This window comes from Anolis carolinensis, chromosome 3, assembly GCF_035594765.1.
Source record: "Anolis carolinensis isolate JA03-04 chromosome 3, rAnoCar3.1.pri, whole genome shotgun sequence".
NCBI classification, from domain to species: domain Eukaryota; kingdom Metazoa; phylum Chordata; class Lepidosauria; order Squamata; family Dactyloidae; genus Anolis; species Anolis carolinensis.
Window position 1 is genome coordinate 188,571,941 of NC_085843.1, and position 21,205 is coordinate 188,593,145.

At 38.8% G+C, this 21,205-nt stretch overlaps 2 protein-coding genes across 2 annotated transcripts in view; both read left to right on the forward strand.

Moving 5' to 3' along the window:
* The window catches only part of vstm4 (V-set and transmembrane domain containing 4), a 91,567-nt gene extending 84,063 nt beyond the window's left edge, over positions 1–7,504 (forward strand). The window contains exon 8 of the mRNA XM_016996241.2: positions 7,374–7,504. Coding sequence (XP_016851730.2) covers positions 7,374–7,463 — 90 coding nt within the window. The 3' untranslated portion in view covers positions 7,464–7,504. The remainder of the gene's footprint in view (positions 1–7,373) is intronic.
* On the forward strand, positions 7,466–8,355 carry lrrc18 (leucine rich repeat containing 18). The gene has a single exon (XM_003225393.4). It carries the CDS (start codon positions 7,466–7,468, stop codon positions 8,246–8,248), a length of 783 nt encoding a protein of 260 aa, XP_003225441.1. The 3' UTR covers positions 8,249–8,355.
* The last annotated feature ends 12,850 nt before the right edge of the window (positions 8,356–21,205 follow it).

Below are 21,205 nucleotides of genomic sequence, written 5' to 3' on the forward strand. Positions count from 1 at the left end.
CCTTCTAACTCAGGACCTCTCCACATGGGGCTAAAATCTTCAGCATGCACCAGTTTAGCCAGGTCACCCATGGAGCCCGCTAGCTCCCATTAGATGACATCGGTGCAGCTCTGTGGGTGAAGTAGGGTAGAGCCAGCACATGCCACCATCAGGGCAACACAGGATGGCTCTCATGTTGCCATTGGAATCCATGGGGGGAAGCCACACATTCTATGCACACTTCACACTTTCCCCATCTGATTGCCCTCAGTTAGAGCTGGGCAAAACGGGGTGTACGGTGCCAGGTTCCCCACGCCCCTAGACAAAGCAGAACACCTCTGGCAGCTGTGTGACAAGGTCAAATGAGAGGAGGTGTGGGCCAAGTCAAAATCATATCTTGCAATTGCTGGTGCAACATGGCAAACCAAGTCTGTTTCAACCACAAAGGCTCGTGCCCCTGTTGATTTTCCCCACTACTTTTGGGAAAAAATGTACCATATATGCTCGAGTATAAGCCGACCCGAATATAAGCAGAGGCACCTAATTTTACCACAAAAAAACTGGGAAAACATTGACTCCAGTGTAAGCCGAGGGTGGTAAATTTCAGAAATAAAAATAGATACCAATAAAATTACATTAATTGAGGCATCAGTAGGTTAAATGGTTTTGAACATTTACATAAAGCTCAAATTTAAGATAAGACTGTCCAACTCTGATCAAAACATTACTCTCATCTTCTTCAATGTAAATGTGCTTATGTATCCTTTTAATAATAATAGACTAAAATAATACATGTAATAATAATAATAATAATAAATACAGAAAAATAATATAAGTAATAATAAATAGAGTAAAATAATAAATGCAATAATAATAATAAGATCAGAGTGAAATAATAAATCTAATAATAATAATACAGTAGAGTCTCACTTATCCAACACTCGCTTATCCAACATTCTGGATTATCCAACGCATTTTTGTAGTCAATGTTTTCAAAACATCGTGATAATTTGGAGCTTAATTCGTAAATACAGTAATTACTACATAGCATTACTACGTATTGAACTATTTTTTTCTGTCAAATGTGTTGTTTAACATGATGTTTTGGTGCTTAATTTGTAAAATCATAACCTAATTTGATGTTTAATAGACTTTTCCTTAATTCCTTCTTATTATCCAACATATTCACTTATCCAACGTTCTGCCGGCCTGTTTATGTTGGATAAGTGAGACTCTACTGTAATAATAATAGAGTAAAATAAATGTAATAGTAGCAACAATAATAGAGAAAAATAATAAATGTAATAATACCAAGAATAATAGAGAAAAATAATAAATGTACCATATATTCTCGAGTATAAGCTGACCCAAATATAAGCCAACCAGGACTCTCACTTGAATATAAGCCGAGGAGGGCTTTTTCAGTCTTAAAAAAAGGCTGAAAAACTAGGCTTGTACTTGAGTATATACAGTATATAATGCAACTCGACTATTTCTGAAGAAATGTATTTCCAAAGGAATCACAGCTTTCCCCTGCTGTGGAACATTAACACATTTTCTGTTTAATAGTACTATAAATAGATCTATCTTGAGGATGACCCCATGTGCCAGAGATTTTGTTTGAAGGCCTTATTTGAAAGACACCATTCAAGCTGAAGATTTTGATTCTGACTCAGAGCATTGTTTATCCCTGCTAGATAAATAACGGTTGAAAAAATCTGTCTCTGGATGCACTGTTCCACAGGGTAATTGGATGGTCCAGAAGAATGGGACAATGTGTGCTTCCTTGACACCGGTGGTATCGTCTATAGCTATCTAGACTTTTTAACCTTCTTGATGATGCTTGAAAGCATACTTGAACACCACTAGGAGTTCTGGGACATTTATATAAAGTTAGATTTCCTTCATTGTCCAATAGCAGTGTACCATGATGCTAGCACAATGTCCATTCCAACCTGTTAGTAACATATCTATGGTGACAAACAGGAGAGTTTTGAAACCTGAAATGACATTCCTGGCAGTAAGGACCTCTTCACACGCACTGCTAGATCATGACAATTCCGGCAGTGCCCGTCCGGGGGCATGGGGAACCTGTCACCCCAGTATAACCTTGGGGCCCTAGATGTTATGAGTCAAGAAATATAGACAGTGGTAATGTCCCTAGCATGAAGAAAAAATAGAGACTTGGATGAGCCTGAAAATTTAGATGAAGCATAGCATAACTGTTGTTTGAATGAACAATGACAACAAAAGGGTTATGGTGTTCTTTATTGTTCTAAAATCATAGTTAGAAGACACCACAAGGCTATCCAGTCCCTACCATGCAGGAACACACAATAAAAGAGCTCCTGACAGATGGCAATCCAGCCTTTGTTTAAAAACCTCAAGAGAAGGGAATTCTATCATACTTCAAGGCAGCATATTCCACTGTTGAACAGCTCTTACCATAAGGAGGAGCCTCCGATGACCTAGGGCAGGGGTCCTCAAACTTTTTAAGTGGAGGGCCGATTCACAGTCCCTCAGACTGTTAGGGGGCCGGACTATGATGAAATAGTCCAAAATTAAGATTATTGTTGTTGTGTGCCTTCAAATCATTTCAGTCTTAGGTCAACCCGAAGTCTAAAGTTTAGGACAGAGGCCAGGTAAATCACCTTGGAAGCCCATGGGCCTTAGTTTGGGGACCCCTGATCTAGATGATCATAAGACCATAGGTAAGAAAAGGGTCCCACAAAGGCCATTTAGATAATCTCATAAAACCATAGGTAAGGAAAAGGACCCTTAAAGGCCATCTAAATGGTCTCATAGGACCATAGATAAAGAAAGTGACTTCTAAAAGCCATCTAGATGGTTTCATAAGGCCATAGGTAAGCAAAAAGACCTCCAAAGATCAGGTAGACTTAGGTCAACCCTAAGTCTAAGGTTTAGGGCAGGGGCCAGGTCAATTGCCTTGGAGGGCCACATCCGGCCCCCGGGTCTTAGTTTGGGGACCCCTGACCTAGGGGATAAAAGCCTCGTGACTTGAAGGTTGGGTTGCTGACCTGAAAGCTGCCAGGTTCGAATCCCACCCGGGGAGAGTGCGGATGAGCTCCGTCTATCAGCTCCAGCCCCATGCGGGGACATGAGAGAAGCCTCCCACAAGGATGGTAAAAACAGCAAAAACATCCGGGCATCCCCTGGGCAACGTCCTTGCAGACGGCCAATTCTCTCACTCCAGAAGCAACTCCAGTTGCTCCTGACACGAAAAAAAAGACCATAAGGAAGCTCTTTCTACAGTTTAAGTGGAATTATTTTCTTGCAATTCAAATGTATTGTGCCATGTCCTAAAGTTAAACTCTAAAGCAGCAGAAAAAATTAGGTGCTTTTTCAGTATAAAATCTTTTCAAATATTTACATGGGGCTATAGCGTCATCTTTTAACTTCCTCTTCTCCAAACTACACATACCCACCTCCTTAAGTCATTCCTCATAGGGCTTGTCTTGTGGTTCTTAGAACTGGACACAGTATTGTAGGGGAGGTCTGACCAAAACAGAAAGGAGTAATACTTTTACTTTCCTCAATATAAACACTATACTCCCCTTGATGCAATCTAGAATTGCACTGGAATTTTTATTTCTGCTGCATCATACTGTTAACTCATGTTTGGCTTGAGGTTTACTTAGGCTGGATTTATCTATGCTGCCATATAATGAGTTTCAGAATGCAGATTAATTGCATTGAACTGGATTATATGAGTCTACACCGTCATATAATCCAATACAACGAATCTGCATTCTGAAACTGTATTATATGACAATGCAGATACAGCCTAAGATTTCTTTCTCGTTTGCCATTTCAAACCAGGTGTCACTCGTCCTATATCTGTGCATTTTATTTTACTGACTACATTTTTGAAATTCATTTTATTATTGTTTGCCCAGCTGTCTAATCTGTTAAAGTCATTTTGGATTCTGATCTTTTCTTCTGGAGTATTAGCCATCCCTCCCAATTTGGTGTCATCTTCAAATTTTATAAATACAGCTGCTGTTCCATTGTCCAAATCAATGATCCAATTTTTGCCAGGATATAATGGCAGACCACATTGTCTCAGCTAGTTAACTACACAGATATCTATACATTTAGTGTAGACACAAGGTTGTCCTGTTACTATAGACTTATTAGTAATACAGGTAAGGTAAAGGTTTCTCCTGACGTTAAGTCCAGTCGTGACCAACTCTGGGGTTGGTGCTCATCTCTATTTCTAAGCCGAAGAGCCGGCATTGTCCATAGACACCTCCAAGGTCATGTGGCCGGCATGACTGCATGGAGCGCCGTTACCTTCCTACCAGAGCGGTACCTATTGATCTACTCACATTGGCATGTTTTCAAACTGCTAGGTTGGCAGGAGCTGGGGCTAACAGCAGGAGCTCATTCTGCTCCTGGGATTTGAACCAGGGACCTTTTGGTCTGCAAGTTCAGCAGCTCAGCGCTTTAACACACTGTGCCACCAGCCCCCCCCCCCCCTCGGGTAATACAGGATAGAATAATAATTACAAACTATTATTTATAATTAAATAACGTGGGAAGTAAACACATTAGGACTGTTTTACAAAGATGTAACAAACATTATGTTCATGTTTGAATGCTTTCCAAAATAAGTAATAGATTCTTCCATAAACTGCGTGGTCAAAACTTTAAATAAATCCAGTATCGTCCCATATAAGTTCAAACTGTGATAAAAAGTCTTAGGAGTACGTGATAGTCAGGAACGTGATCAGGAAAACAACAAGAGTCCTAATGTGTTTGTTTCCCACGTTCTTTAATTATAAATAATAGTCGGTTTGTAATTATTATTATTATACTCACTGTATTACTAGTGAGTCTATAGTAACAGGACAACCTTGTGTTTACACCACATTGTCTCTGCACCCAGCCAACTGGCCTTGATAAACTCCAAATCCTGAATGGCCTGAAGAATCAGAGCCTTGCCCTTTAATAAACCCTGAAATGTATTTCCAATATATTTTGTGGAGGCCCATGGTACTCCTGAAATAGCAATGGCAAAAGTACTTGCCATTGAAGGCTTCTTTTATCCCACCATTTAATTATTGACTAATGACCCCCATCCAGTTTGGAACTAATCGGATCATTCCAAGGCTGGCATGCAGCCTAATGGATATACCGTAACTGTGGCCACAAATCACAACACAGTTCCACACCGGCCTCCACCTTGTATCTGCCAAATAGAAATGCATCAACTTCATTAATAATACAGTGACTGAATGTACCTTTGATATGATGAAGATCCCTTTCTCCTTATCCTTTTGATCGACTGGACAGATTAACCCATGGATGAGGCACCAATTCTAAATGAATGCATTCCAAACGTTGCTTTTGCCATTCCCTTGTGTGTTTAGAATTGAAATTAGTTAGCGGGGAGCAAGAACTGTGACAAAACTAGAAACCCCTGTGATCGCCTTTGACCTTAGCATACATATATTTGCAAGGCACAGACTAGGCAAAGGGCTTTTTCACTTATAGCTAGTAGACAGATAATACTAACCATCCCATTTTAGTCCATCTTACTCATACAAATAATCACAGAGACACATTGGTCCCCAATCACGAAATCTCCCCATTTGAGTGCCCTATCAGACTACATATGCAAAAGGCAACAGAGGGACTACCGTATATACTCGAGTATAAGCCGACTCGAATATAAGCCAAGGCACCTAATTTTACCACAAAAAACTGGGATAACTTATTAACTCGAGGATAAGCCGAGGGTGGGAAATGCAGCAGCTATGGGTAAATTTCAAAATAAAAATAGATACCAATAAAATTTCATTAATCAAGGCATCAGTAGGTTAAATGTTTTTGCATATTTACCGTATTTCAAAGAAAAACAATAAACTAGCTCTGTAAGTGGAAAAGTAGGGGCAACAAAAACAATATGGTATCAACAATAGCAGAACAACAACAACAACAACAACAACAACAAAAAACCTCATTTGGATCCCACCCTATCTCCCCATGGGGACTCAGGCTGGCTTCCAGCATAGTAACAGGCAAACTTTCAATGCTTACATAAACAATGCAGAGCTAGATATAGATCTATAATTATAGATACTAATTTCACATATGCATTTCCTCCTGAAACATTTCCAAATCCCCTCTGTGTGTGTGTGTGTGTGTGTGTGTGTGCGCGCGCGCTTTTCCCTCCTGTAATATAGGTAGGTAAGAATATATTCGTATCTATCCAGACATCTCTCTTTATATAGATATTTGCAGAGACTTGCAAACATAAGAGGGTAAATTCATATATAAAAAATAATGTATATGCATGGCTACAGATACACAGGTACATGGATCTATATGTATGAAGGATTTGCAAAGACCTGCAAACATATGAGGGGAAATTCATATATAAAATTAATGTAGATAGATAGATACACATATAAAAGTACATAGAGATGGCAAAAGCTTGCAAGGGGTTAATGCCTATATATCTGTAGGAGAGTTTAACAATTATTTCAGGGGGAAATGCTTTCATAAGATTAATGAATATATATTTTTCTTCTTCCTGACTTGCAAGAGTGTTTCTCTTTTCAAAACATTCCCTTAATTAAGAGCAGGAGGCTTTGCAAAAGTAACACACTGATAAGGGAGAAGAGAGAAATAGATCACATATTGCAAGCAATAGCCTGCAGGCTCTGTTGCTGGCCTTGACCTTGACCCAATCATAAGCCGAGGGAGGCTTTTTCAGCTCATAAATAAGGGCTGAAAAACTCTTCGAGTATATACGGTAATTCATTTATCCATAATGCAGCACAAAAGGCTGAGCGAGAGGCAGCATGAAAAAGGGTTGCTTCATATTCACATGAGCAAACCTGAGCCAAGTCTCCCTTAATCCTCACATAATACCCAGTGTCAGCTAAACTTTACACCACACTGCTATACCAGATATTCCGGTTCTCATAGTTTTTGGTTTCATGGCTATGGTTTTGAGTGATACACAATACTGCTGGATGTGACCAATTGAAATTGGCCATTGGTTTGACAAGCCCTCAGATTCCCTGACTTGAGAAAATAGTTTTACTGCCCTCAAATATAACTGTCAATTAGAAGGTGCGAGGAACAACTCAATCATCCTATTTCTTCTCAAGGTTCCATATTTCTGATGGTAACAGATCTGGCTTGTCTGTGGCTTCTGGTGTTAGTTGCTTGAGACGCTCTAGAATAGAAGCCCGATTAATTTATAGAGAGTTCTTGCTTATCCACTCCTTTTTTTTTTTTGAATGACATGGAAATGGCAGGAAGGTCTTGGCTTTTTAACAAGTGTTTGTGACTTTCAGAAAGAAAGATTGACCTCCACCTATTTAATTTTGTTCTGTATGTATGTGTGTGTTTTAATTAAGGCTCAACATCAAAGCTGCAGCAGACTTCACAGGAACTCCTTCATCAGCTGTTTTCCACTTATCTCTTCTCAACTACATTACTTTAACTGAGAATGGCTAAGGGAAAAGGAAAAGCCGCCAAAGGGAAAAAGATCACTCTTAAAGTCGCTAAGACTTGTATCAAAGTAACTTTTGATGGGAAGTTTCGCCTTGATCTCAGCAAAATGGGTCTCACAACTTTCCCCAAATGCATCCTTAAACTGAATGATGTGGATGAATTAGACCTCAGCAGAAACATGATCAAGAAAATCCCAGACTCAATTGAAAAATTTGAAAATCTGCGTTGGCTAGATTTGCATAGCAACCAAATTGACAGACTACCAGAAACAATAGGAAATCTACAGAATCTTGTTTTTCTGAACCTCTGCAACAACAAACTCACAGCTCGGAGCTTGCCAGTGGAGCTAAATCAACTCAAGATCCTGCGAAACCTCAATCTTGGCCTAAATCATATTGACAATCTCCCAACCACTCTGGGGGCTTTAAAAGAACTTCAAGAAGTTGGAGTATTTGACAACTTGCTGACTACCATCCCAAATAGTATTGCAAAACTCCCCAAGATCAAGAAGTTGAATGCCAAAAGAAACCCTTTCCCTGGGCCCACAGAAGAAGAACTTTTTATTGACAGCATCAAGCGTCTTGAGACACTTTACTTGGTGGAAGACAAAGACCTTTGTGGACCATGCTTGAGAAAATGTCAGGAGGAGAGAGACAAGTTGAATAAACTGAAGAATACTGTGCCTGCATCTCTTAAAAAGCCAAATTTTTCAAACCTCATGGCACCCAATTCCCTGGCAAAAGAGAATCAACAAGAATGGAGGTCAGCTGGATCATAGCTGTCATCCATAGATGCATGGCTATTCATGAGGTAAGGGCACAGCATGGCAACCTTACATCTAATCTTTGGATTTGCATCTAAGCAATAAAACTGCTCTTGATCACATAGCTGTCTATGTAATCATATTTCAAATCATCAAATATGGCAGCAGATACATTTCCAAATTGTGAACTATGTTCATTTAAAGGAGATAAAAAGAGATTGACCCTTAGTTTTGCAAGCTAGGAGTGGGCAACATTTTGGGACAACACTGGGACAACACTGACATGGAGCTTACAGTGTGTAGATTACCAAACATCTTGTCAGGCTGTAGCTGCAAGCAGGAAGGTATAGTTGACAGTTTGAATTGTGGTGGTATTCCGAGAACCTGCTCTTCCCGTGCTTTCTGGCTCAGAGAGGATTTCTCTGTTTTGTGATTTGGTGGCAGATGTATTCTTGTCCGTTCAGCACCAAAATAAACCAACCTTTTCTTCTATACATACAGAGACTCAGTGGCCAGGCAGTATTGGGTGCTAGAAGTACCTCATCTATCCAGACATTGTACACAAAGTCAGGAACATGACCACCATGTAATCCAAAATTAGGAGTGCCCCAGATTTGATTAGGTAAAAGTGGAAAGAAAATACTTTACCTCACAACTGCCCCAGTCAGAAAAGACTAGATCAATGATGGGCAGCCTTTTGAGCTTGGTGTGTCAAAATTCACCAAAAAACCTAGCATGATTTGGGTGGTGTGTCACTTCGAGAAAAAAACCATAATTTCACAATATATATATAGTTTAAATAACAAAAATATATAATTGTAATATATAACCGTATTTAATAAATCAAAAACTATTTACTACCATTATTTCCATGTACAACAACCTATGGTACCTCTTGCCATTTCCACGCTGATTTCTCTCTATTGTAGTTTCAATGTAGTCATGAATAATGAATAATAATATAATAGTAATAATATGATAATATATTACAATAATAATAGAATGATATAATAATATATATGTGTGTGTGTGTGTGTAATGTGCATAATTCCCATGGAGTAAACAACAAAACCACTGGACCAAATCACACCAAATTTGGGCACAAAAGACATTAGTCATCCAATCAATCTGCATGCGGCAGCGTGTCAGCAAAAATGGCTAGGCGTGTCAGTGCTGACACGCGTGTCATAGGTTGGCCATCACTGGACTAGATGTTTTAAAGGACCATTTCACCTTAAGAAGACTTCTTGCTCCTGGATATCATCATATCTGAAAAATCAAAATTATTTATATGTAACTTTTGATTTGACCACACGCAATTAAATAAACATTTCTACACACTTATGAAACTGCCACCAATGGTGCCTTTCACATGACGCAAGCTTCAAATGTGGAGTAGAGGTATCTTGCAGTTTCTGAAGTGTGGGTTTTCCTGAGTCAACTGCAAGTGATTTATTCCACAATTCCCCATGTAGAGACATGTAAAAATACCTAGTTTGACATGTAATGGGAATTCCCCCTTGCCCGTTTGTAAATAAAACAATGACATCATCGTGGAGCCGAGATGGACAGACTAGATTCCTTTCTGCTGCCATTACCATTTTGGGACTGAGAAGGTATAGCAAACAAGATATTAAAAACATTCAGGAGAAATAGCAAGCATGCAAATCCTGCACTTCTTCTACTGTCTCTGTAACCTTAGCAAGCTTCCTTTTTCAACATTTCTCTCTCTTCCAGTGTCAGTCATAAAAGTCTTTTTGAACTCTTGCCTCTCTGAAACTCCTGCTGTGCTGTCAAGCTTTTGTTTTGCCTATCAAAAGGATATCAGAGAGAGATTTAAGAGAGCTAAAGCTTCATTCCCCCCCCCCTCCTGTAAGAATGTAAAAATAACCCCTCTATATATGTTATTGTGAGTTTTCAGGCTGTAAGTTGAACTCCCAAGATTACAAAGAGAGAAATTTTACAAAAAGAAAACAGGGGAGGGACAGTGGGGGGAACAAATCTTTACCATGTGATGGCAAATCAAATGGACAAATCTTAAAGAAAGCAAAGAGAAAGATTAAGTGTGATGAAGGTAGGAAAATCTTCCATTTAATTTCCAAACAGGGCATGGCAAAGCTTAAGGGAAAACCAAGTCCCTCAAATCCTTGATTTATCCTGTGGGATGAAGTCCATAGAGTTCATGTACACTGAAGGATTAATACCATTTGATCCCACTTTAAATGCCATGGCTTGGTGCTATGGAATCATGGGATTCATAGTTTAGTGAGGCACCAGCAAAGAAGTTTTAAAAAACCTTGCAAATTAAAACTCTCATGATTCAATAGCATTGAGCCATGAAAGTTAAAGTAGGGTCAAGCTTCATTAATTCTACAGTGTATCTGCACTCATAGTAGCACACCAACTTGTAAAGCCCAGTGCATAGCATTGGAAGAGACTGCAAGGGCTGTTAAGTTCACCCCCTGCCACCTGAACCATATAACAATTGGTGAGCACCCGCTATGTTCAGCCCTTCAACCAAATACAAATCCTTAATAATCTTGTAAACTATACTTTAAAAACACTCTATTGTCTTTTGAAAAGTAGAGGGTCACACTATTTAGCTTAGTTTAATGAGAACAACAGAGAATAAGGATTGCTTGGTTCCTAATAAATGTACTATAAATACTCTGCAACAAAATAAATCTGAAAATTAAGCCTGTAAATTTCTGGTTGGAAAGGCCCTGTGCTGTTTTGTTGCTTAGGCTGGATCTATGCTGTCCTATATCCAAGGAACTGATTCCTAGTTGTCCCAGATTATCTGGCAGTGTGGGCCCATCCACACAGTACCTTTATCCCAGGAGCTCCTGCTTCAAAATGGAGGGTGGCCAAATGACATCTCCTGAAAACACAGGAGGAATCGCTACAAAGCACTCAAAACATGAGATTTTCATTTGCAGGAATATCCCATTCTGGTTGGAAAATACGGATATTTGAATCTCTATGTTCCTACACTCGGAAAATACGGGATTTTTTAATGTTGGTTTGTTCCCAGGTTATACATGTCGGTTCCTGATTGGCTGTATCCTAAAAATATGGCAACAGTTGACTAGAGGGCGAAAACTTTATCCTGGCAAAAGAAACTTTGTCTTCAACACATTTTATGAAGTTTGTGATACACAAACAAAGGTTTTACCATGTAATCAACTTTCCCCATGTTTTTATGATAAAAGCAATGAGGAACAGACATGCATAATCCAAGAACATCACTCCAGTACAAATACACCACCAAACATGTCTGGACAGATGGCTATGCATCCTCTCTGAATGATAATAATAATGGCGAAGTTCTGTTCCTGGCTTGAAAGTGTCAGTTCCTGTTTAATAATGTAGTCCTGATTTTGAAAGAAGTGGTCCTACTCCACAATCTTTTATTTGTGTGTCACAAACTTCATTAAATGAACGGAGAATGAAATTTTCCTGAACTTTGAATCCATTACTTTGTGTCCAAGTTTTAGGAGCAGCAGAATACATGCTTGTTCAATATGACAAACTTTCAAATATTTACACTTGGATATCATGTTGCCTCTTAATTTTCCCTTTCCTAGAGTAAATGCACAAAGATCCCTAATCCATTGTTCATGATTTGCAGACCCTTTACCATTTTAGTTGTCCTTCTCTGGACATACTTAATCTGTTCAATATCCTTATGATACCCAGAACTGGAAATAGGTGAGGTCTGAACAAAGTAGAATAAAATGGCATTGAAATTTCCCTCAGTTTAGACACTATACTTCTGTTCATGTAGCCTAAAATCACATTGGCTCTTTAGCCATCATATCACACTGTGACCCATGTTCAGTTTATGGTACAGTGATATGTGTTTAATTCGTTCTGTGACTGAGTTCTTAACTCAAATTGTTCTTATCTCAAAGTGAATTTTCTGATTGAAATGCTGTTAATCCGTTCTGCCCTTCCCTTCATTTTTAACATGTTTTAAATAAGAAAATATACGTTATAAATAACAAATAATGTATAAATGCGCATTCATATGGAACAATAAAAATATCAACTTTAAAATGATAGAAGCACAAAGTTGTGGCACAATGGTAGAAGCTCGAAGTTGTGGCAAGGAAACACAAAGCACAAAATGAAGAGGCAAAAGTATCATTTTCTTCATACGGTACGCATTCCAGCCTCCCTTTCTCTCTTGCTCTCTCTCCCTCTCTCTCCTCATGAAGCCAAACATACCAAGAATAAAAATCACACAAAATCAACTAACTCAAAAGTTCCTCAAAGAAGACAAGAGCAAGGTGCACAGCAGTCTCCCAAAGTGGACAAGAGCATAAGGGATGATGCATAGAGGCTGTTCACTTAAAGCCCCAAAGCCCTGTACTCTGGCGCGGACGCTCCTTCTGGCTTTAGCTCTTAAGTCAAAATGCTTCTTGTATGTCAAAGCAAAACTAGGGCTAAACAATGGCTCTTAACTCAAAACACATTAAAGGTGGAAAGCTCTTAAGTTGAGGTTCTACTGTATAAGACTTATATAAACCTTTCACATGTACTGTTATCAAGCCAGGTGCCATCCACCCTATAGCTATACATTTCATTTTTTCTGACAAAGTGTAGTATCTTAAATTTTCCCTTTTAAATTAATTTGTTAATTTTAGCTCAGTTCTGAATTTTGTTAAGGCTATTTTTTATTCTGATTCTGTCCTCTATTAGCTATCTCTATTTGGTTTCTATACGATTCTACAATTCTGTGGATTTTACCTAAATTCACTCCAAGGGTCCACTTTGATCAATTGTATGGTTTTCTCTATAAGCTAATTTGTCTTTGACATATAATACTACCATTTATTTTTGCCAGATTTGTCTTTTTTTTAATCGATATGGCAAGTGGCCTCAGACCAGTGCAAAACTCTGTGGCACCCAACTGGTTACTTCTCTTCAATATGAAAATTGGGAGGGATAGCTAATTCCCCAGAAGATAGGTTTAGAATCCAAAATTACCATAGCAGATTAGAGAGGTGCACCAAAACCAGAATTCCCACTCAAAGTGAACATACCTGCAATTGTAAACTGTTGGGAATCACCCTGGACTACTCAAGTCTAAATGTAGTCAGATAGATGATAGAGTTAGATTGAGGGAATCCTTTCCCCATTTCCAAAGCATGCCTAGATAGGATTCACCATTGTTTCCTGCTTCCCGTTCTATTTAGGTCAGCCCACCCTTTGATGTTTCTAGAAATGTGATTTCTCCTAGGGCTTTGACGTAACTTCCCCAATTTGGCCTTTGGAATGTTTATGGCCCTAGAGAAGAAGCGACCCATGAGGCTTGGTCGCCATTCCAGCTTCCTGCTTTGTTCCAGAGAGGACGCACCTCTGTCCTCTATTAGTCAAGATGTAGCTATCTATACCTTTGTTATTTTAATCCGTCTATGTGTATTAGAACAGGATAGATTAGATAGTTAGCTCCAAACCTTTTCTATCCATCAATGGATTTCTTTTTACCTCAATAAATGCTTTTAAACTTTAAAGCTAACTTTGCATCCCTTTGCCTTCCTGATGACACAGAGGCCTTCCAAACTCACACCACGTAAGTCTCACCGCTGGTGCAATTTTTACTCTGCTATTTTAATGGGAATTTACCTCATAAAGAGGGTGATTAGAGCTTAACGGCTCGTCCATTCCCAACATAAACAAGCAGGTTTATTTATAGCACTTTGACAGCTATTCAAAACAAAGACATTCTGCTGCACTGGCTTCTGATTGGTCCAAAAATGGTGTTGGATAAGATCTGTTCCCTGATAGGTCCAGGGTTCAACCTGTCATCACCGCTGATTAGCTTTGGTTATGGTGGGAAATTTAATAAACTGTCATTGACATATTTAAAGGATTGTGTCTGTTTATTGGTCCACCTAGAAAAGAGGTGCAAGTGTAAAGGTATGTGATGGAGCAAGAGTTAATGGGTTGAGATTAGGTTTGATATCTCTGAGCTGATCAAAACAGTGGGGGCCAATCAAGTAGACAGGATGTTGGCAAATTCAATGGAGACCCCAGGGAGGAGGTTTGATTCAGCAATGGAGGCAAGGAAACGTCCCCACGGATAAAATCAGATAATATTGGGAAAACCCTGTGGTGTTTCCTAAAACCCATTTTGTGTTTCATATGTCTTCTTAGGGTATTGTGAAGGGACTATACTAACTACTGTGTGGTCATTCCCTGAGGTCTGAGGTGTGTAGTGATTGTACAACATTTAAGATAAGTTCAGCAAGAGAGTTCAATGAAAAGTAACTTGAAACTAAAAAAGATCACTGCAGTCCCACTATTAATCCCTATGGAGCCTCAGACTCTGGAGTTCATCATTTTTGGATCCTGTTTTGATAACAATATTTCCATCATGTCACACAAGTGGCTCTGTGTTGTTCTTCCATCTGAGATGACGTGACTTGCCATTGATTTGCAAGCCTTCCCCAATACAACTTCTTATTTGTCTCCAGAGAATTCCTGGTTTCTCTTTTTTTCCTTCTCCCTGCATATTTGTAATAGGAGAAATTCCAAGAAAGAGATTTGAAAGTGAGTCAGGACAACTTGTAAGGTTCCCTTATGCACCACCTGTGGTACTGCGGAAAAAAGGTTTATTTCAAAGGACCCTCACAGTGAGACATAGAAGCAGTGCTGATACCAAACTATTTTGTCCAGAACAAAGATGGTTCTATGATGTTTTCCATACATATGGCTCATATATTAATTGAGCCTAGAGCAGTGGTTCTCAACTTTCCTAATGCCGTGACCCTTTAACACAGTTGCTCATGTTGTGGTGACCCCCAACCATAAAATAATTTTCCTTGGTACTTCATAAGTGCAATTTTGCTACTGTTATGAATTGTAATGGAAATATCTGATATTTATTTATTTATTTATTTACTTACTTGCAGTATTTATATTCCGTCCTTCTTACCCCGAAGGGAACTCAGGGCAGATCACATTGTACACCTATAAGGCAAACATTCAATGCCATATAATATAGAACAGAGACAGAGACAGACGCAGAGGCAATTTAAACCTTCTCCAGCTTCCAGCTTCCGGAGGGTATACTTGATTCCGGCCACAGGGGGAGCAGCTGCTTCATCATCCACTGCGACGGCACTTCCTCATTCCAATGGCAGCTGGGTGATTTTTATGGTGTCATAAATTAGCCTCCCCACATATAAGTAGTACCTAAATTTCCTATTTGATACCCTGTTTCCCCTAAAATAAGACATCCTCAGAAAATAAGACCTAGTAGAGGTTTTGCTGAATTGCTAAATATAAGGCCTCCCCCGAAAGTAAGACCTAGCAAGTTTTTGGAAGCATGCCCAACAAACAGAACACCAGAGCATGCAGGATCGGTAAATGTACGTACCATAGAGTGTTGTACATGGAAATATTGGTAGTAATAAGAAATTCTTGATAGGATTCACAGTTTGTCTGGTTATGCTGGTTTGTGATGACAACTACTGCACAGTATATAATAAATGTTCATTTTTTTGTTCAACAATAAATGTGAATTTTTCTTTATGGGAAAATAAGACATTCCCTGAAAATAAGACCTAGCACATCTTTGGGAGCAAAAATTAATATAAGACACTGTCCTATTTTCGGGGAAACACAGTAGATGCAACTATCTTTCGGGTTGCTTAGGTCAGCAACAAGCAGGGGCTATATTTTTATTTTGATTGTTGGGTACTCACCCCAACATGGGCTGGCCTCGAACTCATGATCTCTTGGTCAGAGTGATTTATTGCAGCTGGCTGCTAACCAGCCTGCGCCACAGCCCCCCCCCCCCCCGATATGCAGGATGTATTTTCATTGTTACAAATTGAACATAATTAAAGCATAGTGATTAATTAAAAAAAACAATATGTAATTTGTTTGCAAGCATGTGCAAGTGTTCTTTCACAGAAATTATCATCGTAATCCTTTTGTCTGATTCAATGTCATATTCTTCAAAGAAAGCAGATAAGGTAGGTAATAATAATAATAATAATAAAACTTTATTTATATACCGCCCTATCTCCTGGATGGGACTCAGGGCGGTTTACAGTAATAAAAGCAACACAAACATTACATAACAACATAATACACATTATTAAACAAAGTAAAATAATACAATTATAACAATAAATCACACTTACATGACCAGATCAAGGGGATAAAACTGTAATTTAAGATAAGTCTTTCCAACTCTGACTAAATCATTATTCCAACCTTCTTCCAACCAATTCCAACCAATGTGCTTACATATCCTTCCGATAATCACCATAGTTTATTTTAAGTATTAATTAATTAATTAAGTAATTAATTTTGCTGAAATTAATGGTCAACATGTTTTCATTACTGTAGCCTATAAACACTCTCAACTCTTTCAAAATTTGATTTAGGTCAATTTTAGCACACACAAAAAAGACAGCATTGTATGCAAGCAGGAATCAGCTAATATTGGCTGTGTCCAGTTTTTGAGAATATAACTCTGAAAAAAATCATGGACATATCATTAAGGTACAAAATTGCGCATGGCTACCATCCACACAGCATCTCGTGGTATTCTAATAGTGAATTAGAAGCAGAGAAGTTTAGCGCACAGTCTTCTCTGGATATCAAATGAATATGTGATTTCAAATCTATCTTAACATACAAACCACTCCTGAATAACCATAGGCATTTCTCATATTGGTGGCTTAAGACATACCAGATATAAGCCCCCTTCCTTTTTTGTTGTTGTCGTTGTTTGCTGTTTGCTTTTCATCCATTAACACTCACCAAACCTTTTCTTCTTCTTCTTCTTCACATGATATGTTGACAAAGGATAAATGTATTTGCCTAAAAAGCAATCTAATCTATCAAAAGTGGTCTCAGCAGCATCCGAACATAGTTGAGGCATTTCATCAGGTTGAATTGGCATTTCAACCCCAGGAAAATATCTGTTACTATCAACTTGACATTTCCTAAGGCACACTGAAGCAAAACCCTTCTGTCAATGAATACACACGCACACACACACACACACACACACACTATTTACATAATTGTGTGGCTGTGTAAATATTGCCAACCATTAAAGCTCAACCATTTCTCCCAGTTAGTGGTCTTAGCAATATTGAGTCCAACAAGCGTCATAGCCATGAGATAAACGAATTAGCATTGTAAAAGTATCCCCACTGAGAGAATAGTATTGTTACCCAATGAAGCAGTGGAGAAATTGTAATTAACATAGATTAACTAGACTTTCCTTTTTTTAAAAAAAATAGAACAAGTTCATTGTTTGCCAGAATAATTATTTTGTGATGACATGCTGTTATTGCAAAATTACCACCAAACATATTTCTTTGGAAAATGAACATCGAATTGCTTGATTTACTTGTGCATAAAAAGAATTAGAGTGTCATTATGTCATACCAATTTTGTTGGTACAAACTGAATGTGCTGTTTAAATATATGACAGAAATATTTAAGTAAATTTGCAATCCTATGCACTTACTTGGGAATAAATCGAGTGAAGGCAGTGGGACTTGATTCTGTGTAAACATGCATAGTAAAGTGCTATAAGCCACACTCTAATCATATCTTGGGACATGAGAGAAGCCTCCCACAAGGATAATAATAATAATAATAATAATAATAATAATAATAATAATAATAATAATAATAATAATAACTTTATTTTTATACCCCGTCCCATCTCCCCGAAGGGACTCGGGGCGGCTTACATGGGGCCAGGCCCGATAAAACAAACAAAACAGTAACAAAGCAATAAAACAATTATCCCAGTAAAAAACATCAACATCAATAAAAACAATCATTAAAATCAACAAGCAGGATACAGTGTTAAAAACAGGAGACTAATTCGTAGATCCCAGGCGAAATGCAGAGTGATACGAAATGGGAAAAGGAAATTTCACAGTTGGACAATAAAGTGCGGTATAAAATGGCAAGACAACAACAATGGGACTATTATGGAATGGACAGATAGATCAATCCAGCAACAACTGGATTAAATGGTTAAAACATCAAAACATCCGGGCGTCCCCTGGGCAACGTCCTTGCAGATGACTTGCAGTTTCTCAAGTCGCTCCTGACACACACAAAAAAATCATATCCTGTTCCTCAGTTGAAAATAAATAAATAAAATAGGTAGATATGACTTTTTGCCAATGGAATTCAGTAGGAAGGTAAGTAAAAAATCAAATTCCTAATTTAAATAGTGAAGTCTAAATGATGCTAACATTTACCAAATTTCTTCAATTGTAAGACGCCATCAATGGTACGACACAATCTAATTTCAAGACCACCACCATACATCTGTAATTATAAGATACACCCTATTTTTAGAGATGTTTATCTATAAATTAAAGGGTGTCTTCAAATCAAAGAAATGCAGTTTATAATTTCAGGGTTTCTGACCAAGGGTAAGTCTAAAATTATATGCACTCTGGCGGTAGAATTTATTTTAGGATCTCATCACAGACAAAGGGAAGCAGGAGGTAGTGTCTTCTTCCTGTTGCATTTTGTGGCATTTCATCTTGAAAGAAGATGGATAATTTACCCCCATCACAGAGAATGTGCCTCTGCTCATTTCTAGTTATACCATATACTTCATTCCTCTTCACACAGGTAGCTGTCATCTCCTCCCATTTTGTCACCTGCCCATGTCACAGTGAGACGAATGGAGCCGATTCCAGTCCATCTTTCAAATCCTCTCATTTCCATATGCTGCGGAGATTGAATCTCACAACAGGCAACTTGTTGTGCATTGTTTGATGAAACCCATGGGATTCTGCCTTTGAAGCATTTGGTAACAGAAGGCACCTTCTCTGTGTTGAGGTCTTTAAAAAAAGATAAATACATTATTTTCCAACAGAATCTCACTGCTTTTCCACTGTACTTCTGTCAACAAGCTTCCGTATTCCTCTTATTAAAAATGTTTTAGGCTTAGCTGCAAGCCACAAATGCACTGTTGTCTTCATCTCTATTAAACATGAATCTTTGTTCTCGTAGGGCTTCTTTCAGGGGACCATACAGGTGTTAGTGCGATGGGGCAAGATCAGGATACTTTAACACTTTTTTGTATCGTGTTGACAGTGTGGGCAGCTGTGCACACTGTCATGCAACAACACCACATAGCAGTCCTCTGTGTTTTGTTTGAATTTCAGGCTTCAGCTCTTTAGTGAGCATCTTGTTGTTGATTGTATGAAAGCTGACTGGCACAACCTGGGGATCACAACCAGATACAGTGAAGGCATCTGCTCTTGCGCTTTGTAGCCGCCCCGAGTCCCCGTTGGGGAGATGGTGACGGGGTATAAATAAAGTTTTTATTATTATTATTATTATTATTATTATTATTATTATTATTATTATTATTTGTTACTCTGCTGCTAAATACGCATGCCCAGTGTGGAATACATCTCACCACGTTAAAACAGTGGATGTGGCTCTTACTGAGACATGGCACATTATCATAGGCTGTCTATGCCCTGCACTGCTGCAGAAATTATACTGTTTAGCCAGTATTGCACCACCTGACATCCATTGGGAAATTGCAGCCAGTAATGAAAGCACCAAGGCATTGACATCTCCGGCCCATCCTCTGTTCGGATATGAGCCAGCAAGCCAATGCCTTAAATCAAGAAATAGCTTTCTTGTCATGTTTATAATTTGGTGTTAGCCCCTTCCCCACCCTATCCCCAAATCCCCATTTTTTTAATCTTACCATTATGTACATAAAAGATTAAATAAAGATGATTTTTTAAAAAAAGAAATAGCTTTCTAAAATCTACAGGGATACTTGCAGGAACACCTCAGCAAGTGAGAGTCCAAACGTGGCAGGCTAAAACCTGGAATATCATTCAGTGGCTGATACCGGAAGAGAAACTCACACACAAGACTGGGAGACTTGGAAGACACAGAACAGACTGCTCTGGCACCATGAGGTGGAGAGCTAACCTAAAGAAATGGGGCTTCAAAGTGGACTCCATGGCATGCGAGTGTGGAGAAGAGCAAACCACAGATCACCGATTACAATGCAGCTTGAGCCCTGCCACATGGACAATGGAGGATCTTCTTAGAGCCACACCAGAGGCACTCAAAGTGGCCAACTTCTGGTTAAAGGACATTAGTATAATGCCAAGTTTTTAACTTTGTGGGTTTTTATACATTATAACTGTATTCTCAATTTGCTTCTGATACAATAAATAAATATTGTTGATTTAATCTTTTTCACTACATGATGCTCTTCTTTTGTGCAAATCACAAGAGGGTGGACTGCTGTTTTTCCTTTCATCACAGTCACAAATAAACTGACATAACAGACCTAGCAAAGAAAAGAGATTTTGCCCTCGCTTGTGGCCATTGTTTCTGCAGTGGCATGTGGCCAAAAAGTTTTAGTTTCTTACTGACAAATTTCATCACTTGACAAATAAATGACCACAGGGAAATGATGTTTCCTTATAAGAATCTGAGATTTGCCCACAATAATACTCCTGTCACTCATCTTTCACTTCTTCTTGCGTTTACATGGTCTTCCCAGTTAAAAAGTTGACATTTCATTTCCTCAGTTTCCCTCTTTAAAGTTACTAACATCTTAGACCAAATACTTTGTTTTTCACCCATTAATTCTTTCTCTGGGGCCTCTGGTGGCACAGTGCATTAAAGCACTGAGCTGCTGAACTTGCGGACCAAAAGGTTGCAGGTTCAAATCCCGGGAGCGGAATGAGCGCCCGCTGTTAGCCCCAGCTCCTGCCAACCTATCAGTTCAAAAACATGCCAATGTGAGTAGATCAATAGGTACTGCTCTGGCGGGAAGGTAACGGCGCTCCATGCAGTCATGCCGGCCACATGATCTTGGAGGTGTCTAAAGACAACGCCGGCTCTTTGGCTTAGAAATGGAGATGAGCACCAACGCCCAGAGTCGGGCACGACTGGACTTAATGTCAGGGAAAACCTTTACCTTTA

Bases quoted from the DNA above. Each gene is read 5' to 3' on its own strand.
- lrrc18 (XM_003225393.4), top strand. From the start codon at position 7,466: ATGGCTAAGGGAAAAGGAAAAGCCGCCAAAGGGAAAAAGATCACTCTT.